At 34.5% G+C, this 21,958-nt stretch overlaps 2 protein-coding genes across 2 annotated transcripts; both read left to right on the forward strand.

Annotated features, from left to right (window-relative positions):
- Positions 1 to 39: 39 nt before the first annotated feature.
- On the forward strand, positions 40 to 18,574 carry LOC110372639 (mucin-2). The gene is made up of 11 exons (XM_064035632.1): positions 40 to 235; positions 1,357 to 1,675; positions 2,059 to 2,198; positions 3,745 to 3,808; positions 5,544 to 5,548; positions 9,640 to 10,207; positions 10,656 to 11,671; positions 11,946 to 12,200; positions 17,387 to 17,629; positions 17,792 to 18,016; positions 18,108 to 18,574. The coding sequence occupies exons 1-11, from the start codon at positions 205 to 207 to the stop codon at positions 18,503 to 18,505; spliced, it is 3,264 nt and encodes a 1,087-aa protein (XP_063891702.1). The 5' UTR covers positions 40 to 204; the 3' UTR covers positions 18,506 to 18,574.
- A 28-nt stretch (positions 18,575 to 18,602) lies between these two features.
- LOC110372920 (circadian clock-controlled protein daywake) lies at positions 18,603 to 21,516 on the forward strand. The gene is made up of 5 exons (XM_021329946.3): positions 18,603 to 18,828; positions 18,916 to 19,138; positions 19,280 to 19,404; positions 19,853 to 20,008; positions 21,120 to 21,516. The coding sequence occupies exons 1-5, from the start codon at positions 18,759 to 18,761 to the stop codon at positions 21,269 to 21,271; spliced, it is 726 nt and encodes a 241-aa protein (XP_021185621.3). The 5' UTR covers positions 18,603 to 18,758; the 3' UTR covers positions 21,272 to 21,516.
- The last annotated feature ends 442 nt before the right edge of the window (positions 21,517 to 21,958 follow it).

Here is a 21,958-nt window from a genome sequence, read left to right on the forward strand (position 1 = left end):
AAATGTCGTCGGGAATTTCAAGTCGCTTAAAATACCCCCCAGCACTAAATCATTGTGGCGTACGAGGCAGTTGAGATGCGCGTGAGTTTATAAACAAAACCGGTGTCCCCGATTGGCCAGTGAGAAGCCGGCAACCGACACGGACGTTGTACTCGTATTGAGCAAAGTTTATTCCACTAAAGTTATTAATTGTTGACTCAAAAAATGGAGAAACTGTGTGTATTTTTCGTAATCGGTGAGTTGTTTATATTTTTTTGGGTAACGAGATGGTCAGAGGCATTAAAAGAAACTTGTTAATTTTTTTATTATACATATGTGGTGTTTTTTTTAATATTAATTTATGAAGGTACAGTTCAGCCAATTGGAGTTTTGTCAATATACCACTTTAGGACCCTGTGAACTATAAAAAATATTTTATGAATTATAAGCATAATGTTCTTAAATCTACCTTATTTTGACGTGTTTTAAAAAATATTATAATTTATTTACATGATTAGTTGTAATTTAAATATTTATTCTTATTATTACCTATATCGAAACTGGATATTAAAAAAGCCGGTTCTAAATAACGGTTTGACATTTTATAAGTAGATTTTGTTTTGTTTTTTTACTGTTTTGTCTGTAGGTAATATAAAACGAGCATCTTATTAGCTTTTTGTTTTCGCACTTTTTGCTGCCCTAAGTGCAATTTGTGGTCACGGTGTAGTTGGTTTCCGACACTATTGGGAAAAAAACAAAATGTTAATGTTATTTTCAAATCAAGATGGAAAATACTCGCACACTCTTATTACAGCAATATTTTAACCGACGGTTTTTATGTTGATCAGATATACATATAATCTTAATCATAATAATATAATGGAATTTTGAAGCAAAAAAGGCACCTGTAATAATGCATTTTAAAATGTCTCATTGCCTTCTACCTTCCCAACCTTCTTAGGGTATCGATCCTGCCTTTCCATAATGCAAGGGGCAATAAACCAGAATGACAGTACATACCTACCCACATCGCAAATATACTTACATGACAAACACACGTAAGACATTTTGGGGAAGTCCCACTTGTCCTCATACGTCTTTTAGTATAACTGTTTAATACAGATAACCATTATTACTGATGACTCGGAAATTCAGCGTAATCATTGTCATTTATCACTTTTGACAGATCTTAATAGAATAGTGTTAGTAATGGTTAAAACTATCAGAGACAAAACATTAAAAGAAACTCCTTTTACATTTGGCAATCACTGCAACGTCATTTCATGACATGATGAAGATGTTAATGATACTTGAGACTCTTATAATTACTCACCTATTTGATACTTGTGCTAATCGTTTTCCTTGTGTTATTTTCAGCTCTCTTCGCCAATGGTGCTCTAGGACAAGCAGCGCAGCCACAAGAAGGTGACGACGGCCTAGATGATAGGTACGGCTTCAACGGGCCAAACTGGTTCCCAGGTCAATTCCCTCGTCCCAACAGGTTCCCGCCGTTCCCCAATCAAAATCAGTTCCCCAACCAGAACCAATTCCCCAATCAAAACCAATTTCCCAATCAAAATCAGTTCCCTAACCAGAACCAGTTCCCTAACCAGAACCAGTTCCCTAACCAGAATCAGTTCCCCAACCAGAACCAGAACAACCAGGGCCAACGTACAACGACTCCTACTCCTACAGGGTGAGTAGTAATTTATCATGCAGAATACTTATTCCGAATTTTAGCTAAATTCTGACAACTGGACAGATTCCAAATGGTTTGGTAATACCAAGCTAATAATAACTCATTTTTAAAAAAGAATATTTGATGACCTTCAATAATAAACAACCAAAAGATCCAAGTATTATCAATAACCCTGAAATTCCGTATTATCAGAAATTTGAGCTTCTAAACATAGTTTATAATTTATAAATAATATAAATAGGCAATCAATTAATAAAGCATTGAATAGTTCAGGCTTATCACCAGTTACAACAAAAATAATCAAACTTCTCTAGGTTATTATTCTATTCTAAAGTACTTCTTTAGCCATTTTACTCAATAAATCCTGTCGAATATTCCAGAACAACCACGATGTCGCCCCAACAGCGCCAGTGCATCAGTACGTGCCCAGTGACAGCTGAGTACAACCCTGTGTGCGGCACTGACAACGTCACGTACGGCAACCCTGGAAGACTGAACTGTGCTCAACTTTGTGGCGTCAGTAAGTATCTGAACTAACTTCCTATATTTGTTATATTTTCTTTTACCAGAGGAGCAGCCACGTGGTGGATCGAAAGGTCATAAGGCTCAGAGATCCTTTAGGTTTTGTTTTCTTCTTTTATCTGCCTAGCTTTCTCCAAACCATGTTGAGGTCGGCTTCCAGCTTCCAGTATTGTATAACCAAGCGCAGTTGAGTAGTTACTTGTGTTTTACAAGGAGGGCAACCTGACGCCCCTAATATTATAAAGAAAGGAACTGTTAAGGTCTCAATAAAATCTACTCCAAGAATTTTTAAAGTTGGGTTCTGCAGAATTTATTAAGCCAGCGATTTATAATTTTACTCTAGGAAGTTGTTGAAAAAAATAATACATGAATATCGAAGATTTGCCCTTGTTAGACTATATTTTGAATCATGGCATTAGACTTTGACATTGAATATTTTTCCTTAAAATACCGGTAAAGCACTGGATACCTAATTAATATCAATTCTTAGTCGTTTTATCGGCTGTGACCTTCTGAATTACCGATGACAAATACGCCTTAGTTTACTTATTTATTTTAAGCAAGTTCTGTCGATATAATAATCCTTGAAAAATCTCTGTTGCTCTTGTTTGTACTGGGAATTGCTAAATGAAGTCATTTATGTACAATTCTTTCATAAAAAATGTGTGGGTAGATGCAATCTACATATTCTATTGCAATTTATATTTTTTTTTGGCTACAAACTTCAATCTAGTTCGATGTACAATTATGTTTTTGGTTACAAATTAATTTTGTGTTACCTTCCACTCAAAGAGGTAAGACAAAGGGCTGACATTATAGTAACAAATATACAAATAAACTTATTCAGTAAATAAACCAGCATACGACAAACAGTAAACAAGTTATCCGACTATGATTTCCATAATTATGACAGTCTTAACTCATCTTCCTAATAGATATACAAACGGGTAAGACCACATAATTACATGACTACTAGAGTACTAATTAACTACCGATTGTCCTAGACCACTTTATGAGGAAAACCGCTTTACATATGTTGTACGTTAAAAATAAATACTTGCGTTATAGGCAAAACACTTAGCTCATTATAATTGCACATTGTATAAGCAATATGTTTACTTTTAAAACATTAGTGTACAGTTATATCTTGCAGTTCAATTATGCAATAACTCTAAATAAAATTTCCAGTGAATCTTTCATCCTCCGAGCTTTTTTTCCAATCATGTTGGGGTCGGCTTCCAGTCTAACCGGATCCAGCTGAGTACCAGTGCTTTACAAGAAGCGACTGCCTATCTGACCTCCTCAACCCAGTTACCCAGGCAACCCGATACCCCTTGGTTAGACTAGTGTCAGACTTACTCCATCCATAGGCCCAGTGAATCTTTCCCCATCAAAAATGGGGAACCCCACCGGAAACTTTCTAGGAAACCAAGAAAAAAAACTGGGTACATTTAACCCCATTTCCAGAAGTAATGAAATAAGGTCATATTATTTACCTTTTTGATATAATTTAACTAACCAATATGTATTTCTTTCTTTTTCAGACGTATCCCTGCAAAGAACATCGCCTTGCCCGACCCCTCCTCCCACCATTGACGGCGTTGCCCAGTAATTTAGTATTAGTTAAGTTAATGACTTTAAAAGTAGGACTGAATAAATTATAAACGAATCTTTTATGATATATTTTCTTTTATTTTGCACACACTTGCATAGTTTTTATAAAGCAGCTTAATATCTTTACTTGTCGGTCTGGTTGCAAAACAGACAAATCTTGATCTGTACTTAATACCTTATTGCTATGAATAAATTTAAATAATTAATTCAGAATAATTTGTACATATTTATGAGATTATTAACTATACCTACGTAGTTGAGCTGACTGTTTATGAAAACAATATCACTGGTCGAATAATGAAAACTCTACTACAATGGCACCTAGGTGAGCTAAAATAATCGCTATGTGAAATATGTAACTTTCTTCTATTAAACATCCCCAAGAGATGCTTTAATCCTGAAATCATTGAAATCATTAACGGCTCCTGCCTAATACATACATACCAAAGTTACTGAATGAGCTATTTCAAAGTCATATATCCCAGATATCAATGAGTACCTAATCATGATTCATGATTTCACCTTCACAATCCTGATTCATAACGAAACCTGAACTAAAATGGTCTTAAATCGCACATTGGCCTTGAACAATTGTGGTGGTCATTCCCTTTTTGAGTGACTTTAAGTAACCCGGCAGTGGCATGGTAATGCTCTCGCTGTGGCGGCATATTGAGCTGACAAAGTGTAGGCTCACTATAAGACATGTCATCGACACGAAAGAAGAATATTAATAGTTGCAATTCTTAGGCTGCCTGTCCACTGGAGCGGAGCTAGGCTGCGGAGTGGAGAAATTGAGAAATATTAACCAATAGGATTGAGGAGCGGAGATTTTGTGCAATGCTATTGGTTAATATTTCTCAGTTTCTCCACTCCGCAGCCTAGCTCCGCTCCGGTGGACAGGCAGCCTTAAGCGCCTGCACTGAACTTCATCGTTACATACATATCGTATTCACTGCTTCGTGATTCATTGCTCGAGAATTGGAACTGCAAATCTAAAGGCTTAAATTAAAGTATACCGGACCTCGTATTTTATAACATGTCTGTCAATAACCTGAAGTTCATACAGTTTATGCTATCCAATCATTTGAACTACCGTGCCAGATTATTTTGGTTTTTGATGTGTAATGCATTTACTAAGTCAAGATGCTTTTCACTGGTTACCAATAGTGTCAGGCTGCTTATAATTTCAGCCAGATATTGCTATCCGAGACCTGTGAAACCAAAACTTATAATTTATTTGTCAGATAAGTGCCTGTCGCCCTGATGCGAGTATTGCTATTTGAATATTTATTTTGACATAAAATGATAAATGAATTGCGAGATAATTATTATTAAACAACTTAGACTCCCGGATAGAGGAAGGAGGTTCTCAATTCATCCGCGAATTTATACATTTTTAGACAGCAAACTGGGATTTACGTCCATTAATTGTGAAGGTTTTCTTACATACACGATAGGTCAAAGTGATGAATCACTGAACGATTTTATGAGTAGTAATCAGTACGGAATTTCAACTTTTATTCATAGACCTCAGTTCACCTACAACATAGAAGTCAGTTTACTTGAAAGCACTTTTAATTGAAAAATTTATAGTAATCAGTTCTTTTAAGAAAATTGATGTTTATGTTGTCGGAACTTTATATTTGGTCTTAGTAAAGCATCGTGGTCATGATGGCCTAGTGGATAAAGAACCAATCTCTCGAGTATGAGGGTGTGAGTTCGATTCCAGGTCAGGCAAGTACTAATGCAACTGTTCTAAGTTTGTATGTACTTTCTAAGTATTTCTTGGACGGTTTTTACCTTGGTTTGTATTTGTTGGCCTGTGACCAGCAGTGGGACAATAAAAAGGCTGTAACAGTAAAGCATCGAGAGGGATTTTGAAAAAGAGAGCTAAAGCTTTGTGAATGTACGTGTGACCTGTCAGGTATTCGTGAAGTTGTATCAATACTGCAGATCGTAATCGGACAGCTAAACAAAGATTTTTTTCACACTAACTGAGAGTTAATTTTCCTGTAAAGAATTTTCCTTCAACTTTTAAGTAATCAACAGATTTAGGTATTACCAATTATTCAAAATGTTATGATGATAGAAGTTTGAATTTAATGATAATTTATCGACTAAGTACCTCTATATTATGTAAATATTCGTGCGTGTGTGTTGTGGAAGCCGACCCCAACATAGTTGGGGAAAAGGCTCGGAGGATGATGATGATTATGTAAATATTCGTGTAGGAGCAGTAATGTAGATAGACTAGCTTCCCTAAGCGGTTTTAGTCGCTTTCCGATTATACTATTACGACAATTTTCATTAATGTGGGATATGGTATATGAGGATATAAACAGACTTTTCTGATTGGATTGACTTGATATGGAATTATCCTGAAGGGCTTTCCATTACAACTGTTGCTGCATAGGTAAATAACGGCTTGTTAATATAATTAATGACGTTTTATATAATATAATATTAATCGAATCGTCAGTGGAAAATATAACAATGTAAAGTTTAATTTTATTGCCGTATTAAAAGCAAGAATAATGCAATTAACTACTGATTAGGTACCGTTTAGCCAAAGACAAAGAAATAATGGCGAAAAATAATTGATTAAAATACTTAGTAATAATAGGGCTCATAAAAAAGTTTTTGTAAATTCTAGTCGGGTTCAGTCCAGTTGCAGTTTAATTAGTAAACCATAATAAGTTGTCGGTTACTCGAGTTCGAAGTCTAGAATAAAAACAAAAAGTGGGAGTCGCGGTAAACCCGCAAATCTAGTCCTAGTCGTTCTTTTGTAACCTGTTGAGGGATCAGACATACCTTACTTATGAAACATCTATTCAAAAACAGATCGTTAAGTAAACAAGAGTAAACTATGGTAAAACCTAGGTCTACTCATTTATCGCTTAACTTGATTTAAAAAAAAAGACGTGATCACAATGAATGGCTCAGTTGATTACATTAAAAAAAGTCTTAATGTTATCAATCGGAAGAGTAAACTTAATCATAAAATACTAATTGCATAGTTATGTAAGAAAGATCTTCTTAATCTAATAAAGGATTCGTTTTTATTACGTTTTTCTTTTGTCTGTTGATTCGAATCTAATTAGATTTAAAGTTAATATTATATAAATTATATATATAGTTGGCATAAAAAGTTCCTCTAATAGTGTCGATAGTACATCAAGGTAAGACACCCCTGGGTGCTAGTAGATACCAGGCAGTCATTTTCCATCTACCAACCTACTGACAAGTCAGTCAGTCTAATTCTCGAGTTCTGTCTTAAACGACAGGAAAATATTTTATCACCCTTAATGATATCGTGACCTCAAATTGATTTTGATACCTGAAATAGTACCTTACGTAGATAACTTAATATCAGTGGTCTACAACAATTTGAGGTAATTGACTTCGAAAATGATACGAGATGAGAACGGGTTGTAGAAGGAAAATGCTGTAGAGGGGATATATAAAAAAAAAAAAAAACTAAATATGGTCGCACGTGTTTTGAAGATACAACTCATTTCGTGAATTGGCTTCGAATTGAGTGATTGTGTGTTGCAGAAATAAACTATTTACGTCCAGTTAAGAGATCGTTTAGTGTCGATGTGGGAAAATGAATAATTTCGTTTTTATCGGTGAGTGAAGCTTCCTTTATTATTTTTTGTATTTGAATTATTTCATATCAGTATTTTTGTTTAAATGGAATGCGTTAACTAGAAGATGAGCCGGAACAAAACATACATGTGTAACAGTCAAGGATTCTCGTATAGGTTTTTTCGTTATTCTCTATTAGTTACCTGTTGCAAATTCCGTTCAGACACAATGACAGCGCAAGTTATAGATAAGTTTAAATTGAATAGATATCTACTTAAAAAAATACTACAGAATGCTGCATGGGGTACGCGATATGCATTTGTTTACTTTTTTAACACACTTTTATTTCGTCAACCTACATAAATGTACCTAAATAAATGTGTAATGGAATCCAAGGTAACATTAATAAGATAGTGTCAAACTGATCTGATGATGGAGACGGAAGATTTTGAACCAACTTTGTTTTTGCGTGCATTTATAGAAGCGTGTTTTTCTAGTGTTTTACTTTTTTAAATTGCATTCCTTATCAAGTTATCATAATAAAATAAAATTGTTATCATTGTAGCTTGTTTATTATGCAAATATGTGCTTTGTAATTATTGTTTGTTTGACATCAACCGGTTTCAATGAATTTATTGTTGAAACTCATTACGGCTCAAATAGGTAACTGACCTGTCTCAACACATTTTTGTATTCGACTTCATCAATGACGTAGATATTTTGTTTTTAAACGTGAGAAGTGTCTAGTTTAACCTTCACTTTTGAAAAACTGGACAAAACAATAATATAGAGGTTTATAATTTGGGTTGCAAAAATAAAATAGGCCAATCGATCGTAAAAAGAAAAAAATCTGTTATGTTTTTAATTTTGGGTACCTATAACACGTATTACTTAGGTCCTAAAAATTATGGGCAAATAAATAATTTGAAGTCCTCATAATATTTATTTGTTTTAAGGCTGCTTAAGAGTACGCGCATACTGCAATCTTTTAGTAGGCCGATAGTTGGTTTGTTCTCATAAATCAGCATGTTTATAAATATAATGTAATATATTTAACTAACTAGTACAATTTTAATCTGCATATAACGAGTGGTAGTAACAGTCTTTTGCCCTTTCTTTTATTTAATATATTTCTTTTTCAACCATATTCAATTTGTAATATAATAATTCTATAGCCTTTTAAATATGTACAAATGGTGTTTTCATCCCACCATCTCGGAAAGTGTAGTTTTACCCTTTGATATCTGAGCGCAAAGTCGTTTTTATCCTCTAGAGCGGCAAAGTGATTTGAATTTAGAACATCGTGTGCAATACTCCATTTGTAACAATCTTGATAAGACTTTTCAAACAAATACATATTAAACAAATAAAATACTGCTTAAAATAATTATTCAATTAATTAAGTATTTTATATCATTGTTTTTACACAGATTATAAAGTGAGTTTTCAAATATATGAACTTTAATAGGTACATCTTTTTAATTTGATACTCGTATGTGCGCGCCATTTTGTTTTTTTTGCATTTAGTAATTTCCTCGATGAGGTGGGATGAAAAGTTACGTGTTTCACTCGAGTGCAAAGATTTTTCACCTTGTGCTCTTTTGATTCCCTCGCTATCGCTCAGGATTCTAATTAATGAAACACTCGCTACGCTCGTGTTTCAATTTTAGAATCCTTCGCTTGCTCGGTCATCAAAATTGAGCCCGCGGTTAAAAAGCAACTTTGCACTCTTGTATAACAAATAACTATTATCTCTTCTGTAGCATTCAGCAATACTTTTTTCATAGTGACAATTTAATCTGAAAGGCTTTGGCGATTGTAGCACAGTTTATATTAGCAAGATCGTCACCGAATTCTTATTTTGAAATAGTATTTACCTTATTATTACCTTTCATGCAATTAGATTAAGAGAAAAAATGTAAAACCTTGTTGTGAAGACTATTCTATTTGATTTTATATTTATTTTCTGATCAATAAATGGGGTCATTAATTTGTACTACATAATAAGTAACTAACACATCAGTGTAATCGTTTTGATGTCTAACAATCAATTAATTACTCTTTATCAATTTATTATCTAAACGTTATTCGTTTAAGCTGTTAAATGCACTGCTAATAAAACTTAATTGCTTTTAAACTAACTAAAGTTGAAAGAAGGAAATTATCTTTCTCGTTACTGATTTTCAAACAGGTAGATAAACAAATGTCTGCTGACTAATGATTTCGTCAATTTACAGCTTTGCTGGTATTTTTGGGCATTGTAGTTGTTCAGGGGTATGGTCCAAAAATATCTCGCAAATCCCATGGAAGTTCACATAGATCATCTCATGGATCTAAGCAACGTGGCTCCTCTCACGGCGGACCTCCTCAAAGGGGGAAGTCTCACTGGTCATCTCAAAGAGGCTCCTCACACCACGGATCGTCCCACCATGGGTCCAACGACCACGGATCGTCTAACCGAAAACGACCTTATACGCATCCTAAAGATGTAGGAAAAGACCACCAAGCTGGCCACTGGGAAAATTCACCCGTATGGATTGATGACGAGGATTCTTACGAGAAGAACCGCGATGACAGTGGCAGTTACGATAGTGACGACTACGATAGCTCAGACTATGATAGTCGTGGCCGCGGTCGTGGTCGTGATCGTGATAGTTCCGGTCCTGACGACTCAGGTTGGGGCTCTAACGATAGTGATTATACTCCCGGAAGTGGAAGTTCAGAATATTCTGGACCGTCCAGTGAAGAAGATGGTAGTTTTTATGACCACTTTCATTCAAAAGTGCCCTGCAAACGTCCCCATACGTAAGTATTTATACTCACAATATATTGATATCAGAAAAAAGACCAAAACTATCTACCTCAGCCAATTTTTTTTTCTTAGGGTCAATGCAATTAATAGCCTAGCTAATAGGTCTATAATTTCTGTGATTTTTTGTATTTAAAGTACATTAATATAGGAGGCAATCAGGTGCTAACTCTCCTAGTTCAAAGCTTTGTAAAATAATAAACAGCTGTAGTGATAAATTGGACCTACACTCGGATACATTAAGCAAACAGAAATGCATCAAAAATGCAAAATGTGAAAGTTAGTTAGAATATATGAATGTACCTTTGTTATTCTTTCACGCAAAACGGCTTGACCGATTTGGTTGGGTATGTAGATATAGATGATACCCTGGATTAACACATAGGCTTTTTATCAACACATGAGTGAAAGCTAGTTAGTTAATAAAGAAAACCTTTGATTTAGCAAACCTCCAAGGGGAACAACGATGAAACCTACACGCCGAACTACACCACATCCTACAACTCCCCGGGGTACTCCTAAACCTTCGAATAATAATTGGGGTGGTACTGAGTCTTGGGGTTCGCCTAAACCTGGACCTGGGAATAATAATTGGGGCACTCCTAAACCTTCGGATAATAATTGGGGTGGTACTGAGTCTTGGGGTTCGCATAAGCCTGGACCTGGGAATAATAATTGGGGCACTCCTAAACCTTCGGATAATAATTGGGGTGGTACTGAGTCTTGGGGTTCCCATAAGCCTGGACCTGGGAATAATAATTGGGGCACTCCTAAACCTTCGAATAATAATTGGGGTCTTCCTGAGCCTACTAATAGTGATAATGATTGGAGTACTCCTAAACCTTCGAATAATAATTGGGGTGGTACTGAGTCTTGGGGTTCGCATAAGCCTGGACCTGGGAATAATAATTGGGGCACTACTCGACCTTCGAATAATAATTGGGGTGGTACTGATTCTTGGGGTACGCATAAGCCTGGGCCTGGCCCTAGGCCTACTTCTAGACCTAAGCCCAATACTTGGCCTACGCCTAGACCTACTCGCCGACCTGGACCGCATCCTACAACTCCTAATCCTGGACCACAACCTACAACTCCTTGGTCTACTCCTAATCCTGGACCACAACCTACAACTCCTGGGTCTACTCCTAATCCTGGACCACAACCTACAACTCCTGGGTCTACTCCTGGACCTGCCCCTAGGCCTACTAGAGGTACTGCATCAACGGGAACAGAATGGCACCCAAACACGCCTACAGAAGAGACCACCCATTGGGAGACTACCACATCTCTCCCTGAGACCACAACTGAAGGAGAAGAAGCAATCACGACACTTTCACCAGAAATAACGAACTGTATAGCTTCTTGTGCTTCGACACCTGAATACAACCCAGTCTGTGGTTCCAACGGTGTTACCTATGACAATGAAGGGAAGCTGTTTTGTGCTAACAGCTGTGGAGTGAGTAAGTAAAACCTTTTTTATTTCGTTTTTTTTTTTAAGAATTCTAAAATATTTTTCTTTCACATTAAAATGACTAGTTTAACATTTATTTTGTCTTCTATTAATAATATTATTTTGTTTTTAATCTTTAAAAATCCTATTTATCTATCTTTATCTTACATTCTCCATTGATCTGATTTAGATGATATTATTTAAATACAATATGGATTGTGTTATGGCGCAGCTTTTATGCAATGTCCATACTAGTTTTAGCATCTTAACTTGGTGTATTTCAGGTGTTACATTACGACGTCGATCAGTCTGTCCGCCGCCTCCGTTCGATGAAGGTGATACTAATGATCAGACTGCTCCAACGACCCCACCGACTACGACCCTCACTCCACCAGTGGGTCGCACCACTTCTTTGACTAGCTTCCAACGTTGCATGAGGAATTGTCGTATAACAGCATCCTTCACTCCTGTATGTGGTACCGACCTCGTTACTTACATGAACATGGACCGTTTGAAATGCGCTCAAAGTTGTGGCGAAGGTAATTCAAAACAACTGTTTTATTAGGTGATAAGAAAAAAAAATGTGATGTATTGTTTGGATAAAAAATAGGTTGCTGTTAAAACATGTTGGACCACTCAGTGTCTGATCTCTGAACTCTCGTTGAGGTCTATAATATAAAAAAATGCAAAGTGTGTTTTTTTATAACTTTTGTTATGATGTTATAATCAAACATCATTTGGATATTTGTAGATTATTTATTAGGAGCACAAACATGATTACAATCAGATCCAGATCAGCCATTAGACAGTTTAGTAGTGTAGTCCCTTACTGCTAGTGTTGTCACCAACTAACTAAACTATCATAGATTATAATATTAAACTTACTAATACAACATCCTTCCCTTTTACATTTTCTTAAGACTCAATTCAACATTAACATTATCACAGAATTACTTTACTACAAGAGCATTAGATGTTTTACAGTTAACCTTTACTTACAAAATTATTATTTTAACACATCAAACTATAGTGGATTAATACAAGATACACAACTCCCTAATTATTTAGTTATTTTAATTATTTATTTGTTTACTACTAATATGGAAATTACTCAATGACAGTTAACAACCTTTTTATTTCTACAAGATACTTCTTAATCAGCATGATACAGTTTCTTAATCTTTAAACTTATTTATAATCAACTTATTAATTAACATTTTAACTTAATAACTAAACCAAAATCTTTCAACTTTTAAATCAGTATTTAAACTTATTAATTAAATAAAATCTATAAGATAATTTGGTCTTTTAATTAATCTCCCTGACCTGGACACCCTACCATCAGTAACATTATCAGAAACTAACGGTCTTATACACTCATTGTCTCTTATTATATTATTTTGTATGTCCTGTCCTTGAAATATCTGTCTCTGTACTTCTTGCCTCTCACTAACTTCACAATTACCTTCTTCTTCTATCCTACTCTTATCAGAATATTTTCCTCCTTTAATTAACATTTTCCTATTTCTTGTTATCATATTTCCTGACTCATTTCTTACTTGGTATGACCTAGGACCACTAGCCTTACCTATCACTATACCACTCTCATGTGGTTTCCTACAATTTTCATCTTGTATTTTAACAATTTCTCCTTCCCTTAACTCTGGTAAATTCCTACTTCCTTTATTATAGTACTTTTTCTGAATATCCTGCCTCTTATAAAGTTCCTGGCTATATGAGTCTTTATTATCTGTTTTATTAATTAATTTTGGCAAAATGGTTTTAATATTCCTATTAAATAACAATTCTGAAGGTGTTTTCCCTTCTGTGGTTATTGGTGTGTTTCTATACATTAGCAAACCTAAATATACATCTTTCTTATCATAAATTAACTTTTTTAACAATTTCTTGACTGTTTGTATGTATCTCTCTGCTAAACCATTACCCTGGTGATGTTTTGGACTAATTATCTTATGTTTGAAATTCCATTCTTTAGAAAAACTTTTAAATTCTAAGCTTGTGAATTGACTTCCTGCATCTGTATAAATAATCTCTGGAATACCATGTCTTGCTAAAATTTCTTTAATACTTTTAATTGTACTCTTTGCATATAAATCATCTAATGGTTGAATTTCTATATATTTACTGTAAGCATCAACAATAAGTATGTATGGTTTTGAATATAGAAAAAATATATCTATAGACAATATTTCCCATGGTCTTTCTGGAATTTCTTTCTCAATCATAGATTCTTTCCTATTTGCATTCTGAAAACTTTTACAAGTGTCACAATTTTGAATTAAATCTTCTATTTCTTTACTCATATTTGGCCAAAATACTGAATTTCTAGCTAGTATCTTACTTTTTTCTATGCCTAAATGTGCATAATGTATATTTCTTAATATTTCTTGTCTTTTAGACTTAGGTATTACTATATTCCTACCTTTAACAATTAATCCTTTAATATTACTCAACTCGTCTCTGTAACTATAGAAAATTTTAGCCTTACTATCAACCTGTGACTTATTTTCTGGCCATCCTTCTAATATGTATTTATTTACTGACATTAATTCCTCATCTTTAGCCGTTTCTTTCACTAATTCTTCTATTTTTTCATCAGATATTCTAAAACTTTCCATTATCATTGCTACATGAGTTTCTACTTTTAAATCTGAGTTTTCTTCTGTGTCTAATAAATGAGATCTACTCAAATGATCTGCAACTAACAACTCTTTTCCTGGTTTGTATTTTAACTCAAACGAATAAGGCTGTAAAGCCATTCTTATCTTTTGTAGTCTTGCTGGACACCTATTCAGTGGTTTGGAAAAAATTGAAACAAGTGGCTTATGATCAGTCTCTACCATAAATATACTACCATACAAATATTGATGAAACTTGGTTATTCCATACAAAATTGCTAAACTCTCTTTTTCAATTTGACTATATTGTATCTCTGTTTCAGTCATCGACCTTGAACCATAAGCTATTGGTTTTCCTTCTTGTAATATCACTGCGCCTAATCCTGCTTTCGAAGCATCTACGCTGAGTACTATCTGTTTATTTATATCAAAATAGCTCAACACTGGTGGTTCTATCAATAATTTCTTTAAATTTTTATAAGCAATATCTTGTTCTTTTGACCACACAAAAGGTACATCTTTTTTAATCAATTGTCTCAATGGTGCTGTTACTTCAGACACATTAGGTATAAATCTAGCCACATAATTTATCATTCCTAAAAATCTTAACAATTCTTTCTGAGTTTTAGGTTCTTCCATCTCTACTATAGCTTTAATTCTATTCTGATCTATTTTAATTCCTTCTGTAGTTAGTACATGTCCTAAGTATTTAACTTCTTTCTGTTTGAAATTACATTTTTTTCTATTAAATCTAATGTTATATTCCTGAGCTTTTTTAAGTACTTGTTCAAGTATTCTATCATGTTCAGCTTCTGTTTTGGCATGAATCAAAATATCGTCTATATATATTTCTACGCCATCAATATCTTTAAAAATTTCACTGAAAACTCTATGAAAAACTTCTGGGCTTGATGCTAAACCAAACGGTAACCTATTAAAATGAAATCTACCAAATGGAGTATTAAATGTTGTTAAACTTTTACTATTATTTGTCAATTTTATCATCCAAAAACCTTTATTCGCATCTAGGGTACTAAAGTACTTACTATCCTTTAACTTAGCTATTATTTCGTCAACATTGGGAATCATCATTTGTTCTCTTTTAATCTGTGTGTTTAGATATTGAGGATCTAAGCAAATTCTCATAGCTCCGTCTTGTTTAGTTGTCATTACTAATGAACTTACAAAATCAGTCGGACCTTCTGTCTTACTTATTATACCTAATCTTTCTAATTTACTTAATTCTTCCTTTAATTTATCTTTCAATTTAAATGGTATATGTCTAGTCCTTTCAATTTTTCCTTGCCAATCTTCCTTTAATTGAATGTCATACTCAAAATGTTTTATCTCACCTATTCCTTTAAAACATCCTTATATTTATGTAGCAAATCAAAATTTTAGTCTGAACACTGTAAATATTTTCTTTAGTTGTTCTCTGAATCAAATTAAATTTTATCAAAGTAGGCAATCCTAGAATAGGTACATAATTACCTTTGCACACTTGAAATTCTATATTTTGAACTTTATTACCTATCTTCACTGTTAAATCTACTTTTCCTAATGTTTCTATTTTCTCATTACTATAACTGGTCAGTTTACAATTAGTTTTTTGAAAAGTTCTTATCCCAAATCTATTACAATCACTCACCGAAATGACATTACATTGTGCACCTGAGTCTAACTTAAATTTTAAATGTCTATTAAAATCTGTGAAATATACATATTCATACCAGTTTTTATCTGCATTAATATTACTAATGTTTACTACATACGTGCCATATGATTCCTCGCTGTCACTTGATGCATTTCTTGAACTGCCTTTATGTTTCTTGTATTTTGTGCCATGCACTTCCTTGCAAAATGATTCAGCTTACCACATTTCATACATTTCTTTCCGTATGCCGGGCATCTTCTGATACTGTGATGGAATCCACATCTTTTGCAGTCAATCATCTTCTCTGTTTTTAATTCTTGTTGCTGCTTATTCTTTTCTTGAAATCTATGTTCAGTACTTGTAAATTCTTTATCTGATTTGTCCTTCCTTGTATTTTTCTTCCATCTTGTTTCTTTCTCGGACACTGATCCGCTTCTATTCTTCTTTTTAACGCTGTTGACTGTGCTCGTTCCAGGTTCATTGTCTATCTTCTTAATTTGCTCCTCCGCAAGTTCTGCAGCTTTACATATCTTAATGGCTTTAGTTAGTGTTAAATCACTTTCTCGCAGCAGGCGATCTTTTAGTCTCTTGTCAGCGATCCCTGTTACTATTTTGTCTCGCAGCATTCTATCTAATAAGTTTCCGAACTCGCATTCTGTGCTGAGTTTTTTTATTTCTGTATAAAAACTATCAAAAGTTTCTCCTTCTCGTTGATTTCTAGTAAAAAATAGATGTGAATTGACGCTTTCATTTTTTTTTCGGTATAAAGTATTCGTTAAATTTCTGAATAACCTTCTCGTAGTTAAAGTTTTGATCCTTTTCAAAGTCAAATGTAGCATGTATTTCTTGGGCCTCTTCTCCCATGCAGTGAAGCAACAATGCCGTCTGAGTTTCAGTCGTTTCGGTTTGTGCGCCTGACGCTAATCTGTATATCTCAAACCTCGTCATAAATTTTTTGTATTCTTCCATACTTAGATTTTTTAAGCCAGTTGGGGGTTTTAATCCTACAATACCTGTTCGTTTAGGTTCGGCCATCTTCAATCACAGCGTGGTTTATCGTTTTCTTGCGGCAAAATGTGCTTTCCAATTTCCAATCGCTATCGTATAAATTACGCGTTGACTTCAATCCTTGTTGGTTTATTTGTCTCGCAGCGCCATGTTATGATGTTATAATCAAACATCATTTGGATATTTGTAGATTATTTATTAGGAGCACAAACATGATTACAATCAGATCCAGATCAGCCATTAGACAGTTTAGTAGTGTAGTCCCTTACTGCTAGTGTTGTCACCAACTAACTAAACTATCATAGATTATAATATTAAACTTACTAATACAACAACTTTACTCTTAGAATTTAATACTGGTTAAGATTGTCTTTTTTAACTCACTATGTATTAGAATTTGTAGAATTCACGTTTTCTTCAACAGTTGTCGAGGTGCTTTGCGAAAAGCCATGTGCTGCTTGTGGCTACAGTCCCGTAGCTCCTAAAACAACAACTTTGGCGCCAACAACGAGCTCTTCAAACATTGCCAGGACTACCGTCGAACCTAACGTACAGGAGTGTATTGATAGCTGTCTAACCACGCAGCAACAAGACCCCATGTGTGGTTCAGATGGCGTCACATATAAAAATCCCTACCATTTGATTTGTGCTCAGATGTGTGGAATTGGTAAATATTTAATCGATTATACGATAATAGCGTACGATAATATAAAGAAAACATGTCCCTTCAAATTGCATTCAAGTAACATTTTTGGTTGTTCAAACGAACTAGCAAAAAACTGTTAAAAAGCTCTGATAAGTCCTAAATGATGTTTATCATCTATTTCAGAGGTGATAGTACGTCGTTTTGGTCCCTGCTCACCGACTACAGCGATCACAACTACAACAACGACTACAACTACGACTACTGAAGCTTCTGTGACTTACTCACCGGCCGTGCTTAAATGCATACGAGGTTGCCCGGTCACGGCTGAATATAATCCCGTCTGCGGCACAGATACCCTCACGTATGCCAACCATGGAAACTTAGAGTGCGCTAAATGGTGCGGTGTTGGTAAGTTCAATTCCCAGAAAAAGTTTGCAGCTCAAAATTATAAATACAGTACCACATTCTTAGTAATAAACACTAATTGTGCCTATTACAGACGTAGAATTAAAATACAACACAAGATGTATCGACGAATTCGATCTTGATGGGACTACGACCGTCTCGTCACAGACTACACCAGATATCAATGGAAACAAAGATGTCCTAACTACCACTGCAAAGAGTACTTCGCTGTATACTTCGCCAACTACTACAGCACGATCAACGACAACTAAAACAACTCCGATTACAACAACATTATCAACAACAACAGCAGCTCCGATTTCGTCATCTACTCTAGGTTTTTCAATACCGCAAGATGTGTTAGACACTATATTCAAATCGACGACAGCAGGTTTACCACTTACAACGACAACGATAAATCCTGACGCGGATGAAGATCTTGATCTGGACGCCAGGTTTGGGAAACCAACGACAAGTGCTGATGCCACATAAACAGTCACAAGTAGTGGTCATCATGACAAAGTACATTCCGCTAATAAATACAAATTAGATTAATTGTTATTATGCATTTTTATTTGAACCTATTAGGCTTAGGAATTAGCTTTATGACATCATTAGTGCAATAGCGCAAATGAAATGTAATTATTTCTTTTTGGTATATAATCGCTGTCACCATTGTGAGACCATCAGTTGGTGAAGTCCTGTCAAGGAGCTTAGATAAATATTAAGTGTAACTTTGAAGAAAATGGGAAGCGTCATATTTATTTATATTGCTTCACTAGCATCCATTTTTGGATCTTTATCGGCTTATTCAAGTAAGTGTACCTATTATTTATATATACTTGTCCTGTGTACTCTCTCTATATTAAATTCCTATTTTTAAAAACAACCGTGCCTTACAGTCTCTTTCAGAAGACCATGCAGAGATATGTCTCCAGAATGCCTGAAGCAATCCTTGCAGAAGGCCTTACCGGCCTTTGCAAACGGCATTCCTGAGCTGGGTATAGAAGCCCTCGACCCCTACATATTGAAGGAACTAAGTTTGAACCTACCCGGAGGGATCGATATAGCCTTTAGTCACGGCTACGCCAAAGGACTAAAGAAGTGCATTGTTGATTTTGCAAGGTATGTGGTCATGGTTAAGATTTGATTTTGTTTCTATATCGTAATAAAATGCGATGACTAATTTTCTGTGTATTTTACCTTGGTAAGTACAGTAAAAAGGATACAAACGAGTTTATTAACGCTTGTCTCAAATGCTTGCAGGTATGACGAAGATACATTTGAAGCGCAACTACATTGTAATTTGACCATTAAAGGAAAATACAAGTCCTCTGGGAGACTTCTCGTGTTTCCTATTGATGGAGATGGAGAGTCTACTATTAAGTGCAGTAAGTTTTTTTTATTTTCTTCAGCTTGTTTAGCCTTCTGTTTTTTTTTCGTTTATTGTTTTTAGGTCGTCAGACATAGGATAGAAAGTATCTAATAGACTTCGTATCTCTCCATAAACCAAATGTGTAGTAACTTCTTGGCTGTTCTTCTTTTGTTTTCATTTCTTACATACACCGTTATTACCTACGATACTCAAGTTGCACACTGCAAACTTTTAGTCGACCCATTTTTTGTTTGGGGTCATAAATCAATAGGTATTAAGATGAATACGCAGATTACAAAGATCAGGTACTGTAAATCTCACTTGCGAATCAGAGTCAATGTATGAATGTCTCCAAGAGTCAATATCCTATTCATGACTTTATTTAGGTTTTAAACTTTTATTTACGCAAGAGATTTCCTCGCAAGCTGTTTAATTATATCAACATAATTATGTTAATTTTTCAGATAACATCAAACTGCACGCTGTCCTTAAGCTGGGAACACAAGTGAAGACAGATGGACAAAGTTATTTATATGTGAAGAGTTCTACTTTCGATCACAGCTACGATGGGAGAGTCAGCTATAGTATGACAAACCTCTTCAAGGGAAGTCCCGAAATAAGTAAGTACTTATGGTTATTTGTATGTTTAGCTTCTGCCTGCGGTTTCACCCGGTTCCTTAGGAAACTACTTCCCGCACTCGGATAAAAAGTAACCGTACTTATATGTTATTCTGACATAAGCTATAAAGCTATATAACTACCACGTTTCACCAATATCCCTCAGATACGCAATATCCATACGGTAGGTTTTGCATAAATTGTCGTTACGCGGATCCATCCATAGATACAAACTTTATAATATTAGTAGGATTTGTGATATCGTTACGTTGAATCGACCTGTTGACTTTTTGCAATTACATTTTAGGTTTACTTAAGTCTAAATAAGTACTCAAATGAGAAAAAAAATGGAGCTATAATACTATGTATTATGATATTCTTAATAAATATTTTATTACCATGTCTGGTTACCTAGGTTACCTACTAAGGTTACAGACAAAATATTACATCATTATTTGTTTTAGTACCCTTGACTACATATTTTTTTTATACTATGTACTTAACTATATCCTAGTCTGAAACTATTATAAATAATTATTGAAATATTTTAGTCATTAGTATTTTGCAGATAGGTGCAATTTTCAAACCAAATTGAGACATAATGACTGCCATTAATTAGTGATTTTACAAATATGAAAAAGATCATCCTTATGAAGGATTAAGTCTTTGTATAGTGCTTAGCCTTGACCAAACAGGTTTCGGAACTATATGCATATTTTGGAAAAATAGGTATTATGTTAGTGTCTTAAATATCTCAGCGGTTTTTGTGCGGTTTTATACTAAGGTCCCTATAATCGCGTCAGTTAAATTGTTAGCTCTATAAGTATTAGACATTCAATTACTTTTGGATTTGTGCCTAATTCAATAAGTAACTCTACTAAGGTACTGGGCTTTACCCGTGTTTAGTGGGAACTTTAAGCAGCTGGATAAAAAGTTGCCTCTAGCTTTCCCTTCCAAATGGAATGAAAGATTCATAGAATGGATCATTTTCGACCAGCCGTTAGTTACTGGCGTTTTTTAAACGAAAGAAATTATTCCGCCTTATAACACCTCTGTCTAATTATTACTATAAAAGGATGAAAGGTTTTAATGTGATGTTCATTTGTTTTCTAGGTAATGCAGTTCTGGAGTTCATGAACAGCAATTGGAGAATGGTAGCCGAAGAATTCGGTACTCCTATGGTGGATTACGGCGTGAACTCAGTGCTGAAAAATATAAGGAGGCTCTTCGAAGTCGTGCCTATAGATGAACTGAAAAAACTGTAATTTGTGCAATGTGTTGCAAAGTGAAACTTATGTAAAAGAATAAGAGTTTAATATAGTATGACATGTAGTACCTATTCTTAGGGTTTTATACTTACAATCCTTTATGAGTATTTTATAAAAGGTTTATTTGCGCTAAGCCCAATGTACTATAGGTCAGTTAGAAGTCGTGAGGGCAGATCCTGTTCAATGTATGTTTTACCTAAATGTCAGTTTTATGAGTATCCAAAACCCACATATAATTTTAAGCAGGTACAAAACAAATATTTAATAGGATAAGTACCGACAATATGAATGAACAGTTCCATGTGTAAAAATAAGGTAAAAAGTAAAACAATTCGATAATAAACTACTTTTTATTTTCAAGACCACAAATTACCTATAAAACATATTAATTTTGCATTGTGTTGCAGTTTGAACACCACATGCCGTCATAATAAGTGCATATTTTAAATCGATAACATTAGTCTAAAATATAAGTACCTAGGTAGTAAAATATAAGTATAACCTAAAAGTTAATCCAACTAAATGGAAATAATTTTTTAAAGGACTTTTCCATTAGACTAATTAATGTTTAATTATAATTTAATGTCATTAGAGAAACATAATTAGAGACACAGCACAGTAGGTAGTACAACAGTCAAATTTGACACGCCATTGTTTTTACAGAATCATGCTTGCATTCAAAAT

This window comes from Helicoverpa armigera, chromosome 7, assembly GCF_030705265.1.
Source record: "Helicoverpa armigera isolate CAAS_96S chromosome 7, ASM3070526v1, whole genome shotgun sequence".
Lineage (NCBI taxonomy): Eukaryota > Metazoa > Arthropoda > Insecta > Lepidoptera > Noctuidae > Helicoverpa > Helicoverpa armigera.

What these genes read in the sequence shown, in the direction of transcription:
- LOC110372639 (XM_064035632.1), top strand. Translation starts at nt 205, where the DNA reads ATGGAGAAACTGTGTGTATTTTTCGTAATCG. An exon ending in CCCTGCAAACGTCCCCATAC is followed by an intron (nt 10,208 to 10,655) that starts GTAAGTATTTAT and finishes CCTTTGATTTAG; the next exon opens with CAAACCTCCAAGGGGAACAA. An exon ending in CGCTAAATGGTGCGGTGTTG is followed by an intron (nt 18,017 to 18,107) that starts GTAAGTTCAATT and finishes TGCCTATTACAG; the next exon opens with ACGTAGAATTAAAATACAAC.
- LOC110372920 (XM_021329946.3), top strand. Translation starts at nt 18,759, where the DNA reads ATGGGAAGCGTCATATTTATTTATATTGCTTCACTAGCATCCATTTTT. An exon ending in AGAGTCTACTATTAAGTGCA is followed by an intron (nt 19,405 to 19,852) that starts GTAAGTTTTTTT and finishes TTAATTTTTCAG; the next exon opens with ATAACATCAAACTGCACGCT. An exon ending in CAAGGGAAGTCCCGAAATAA is followed by an intron (nt 20,009 to 21,119) that starts GTAAGTACTTAT and finishes TTTGTTTTCTAG; the next exon opens with GTAATGCAGTTCTGGAGTTC.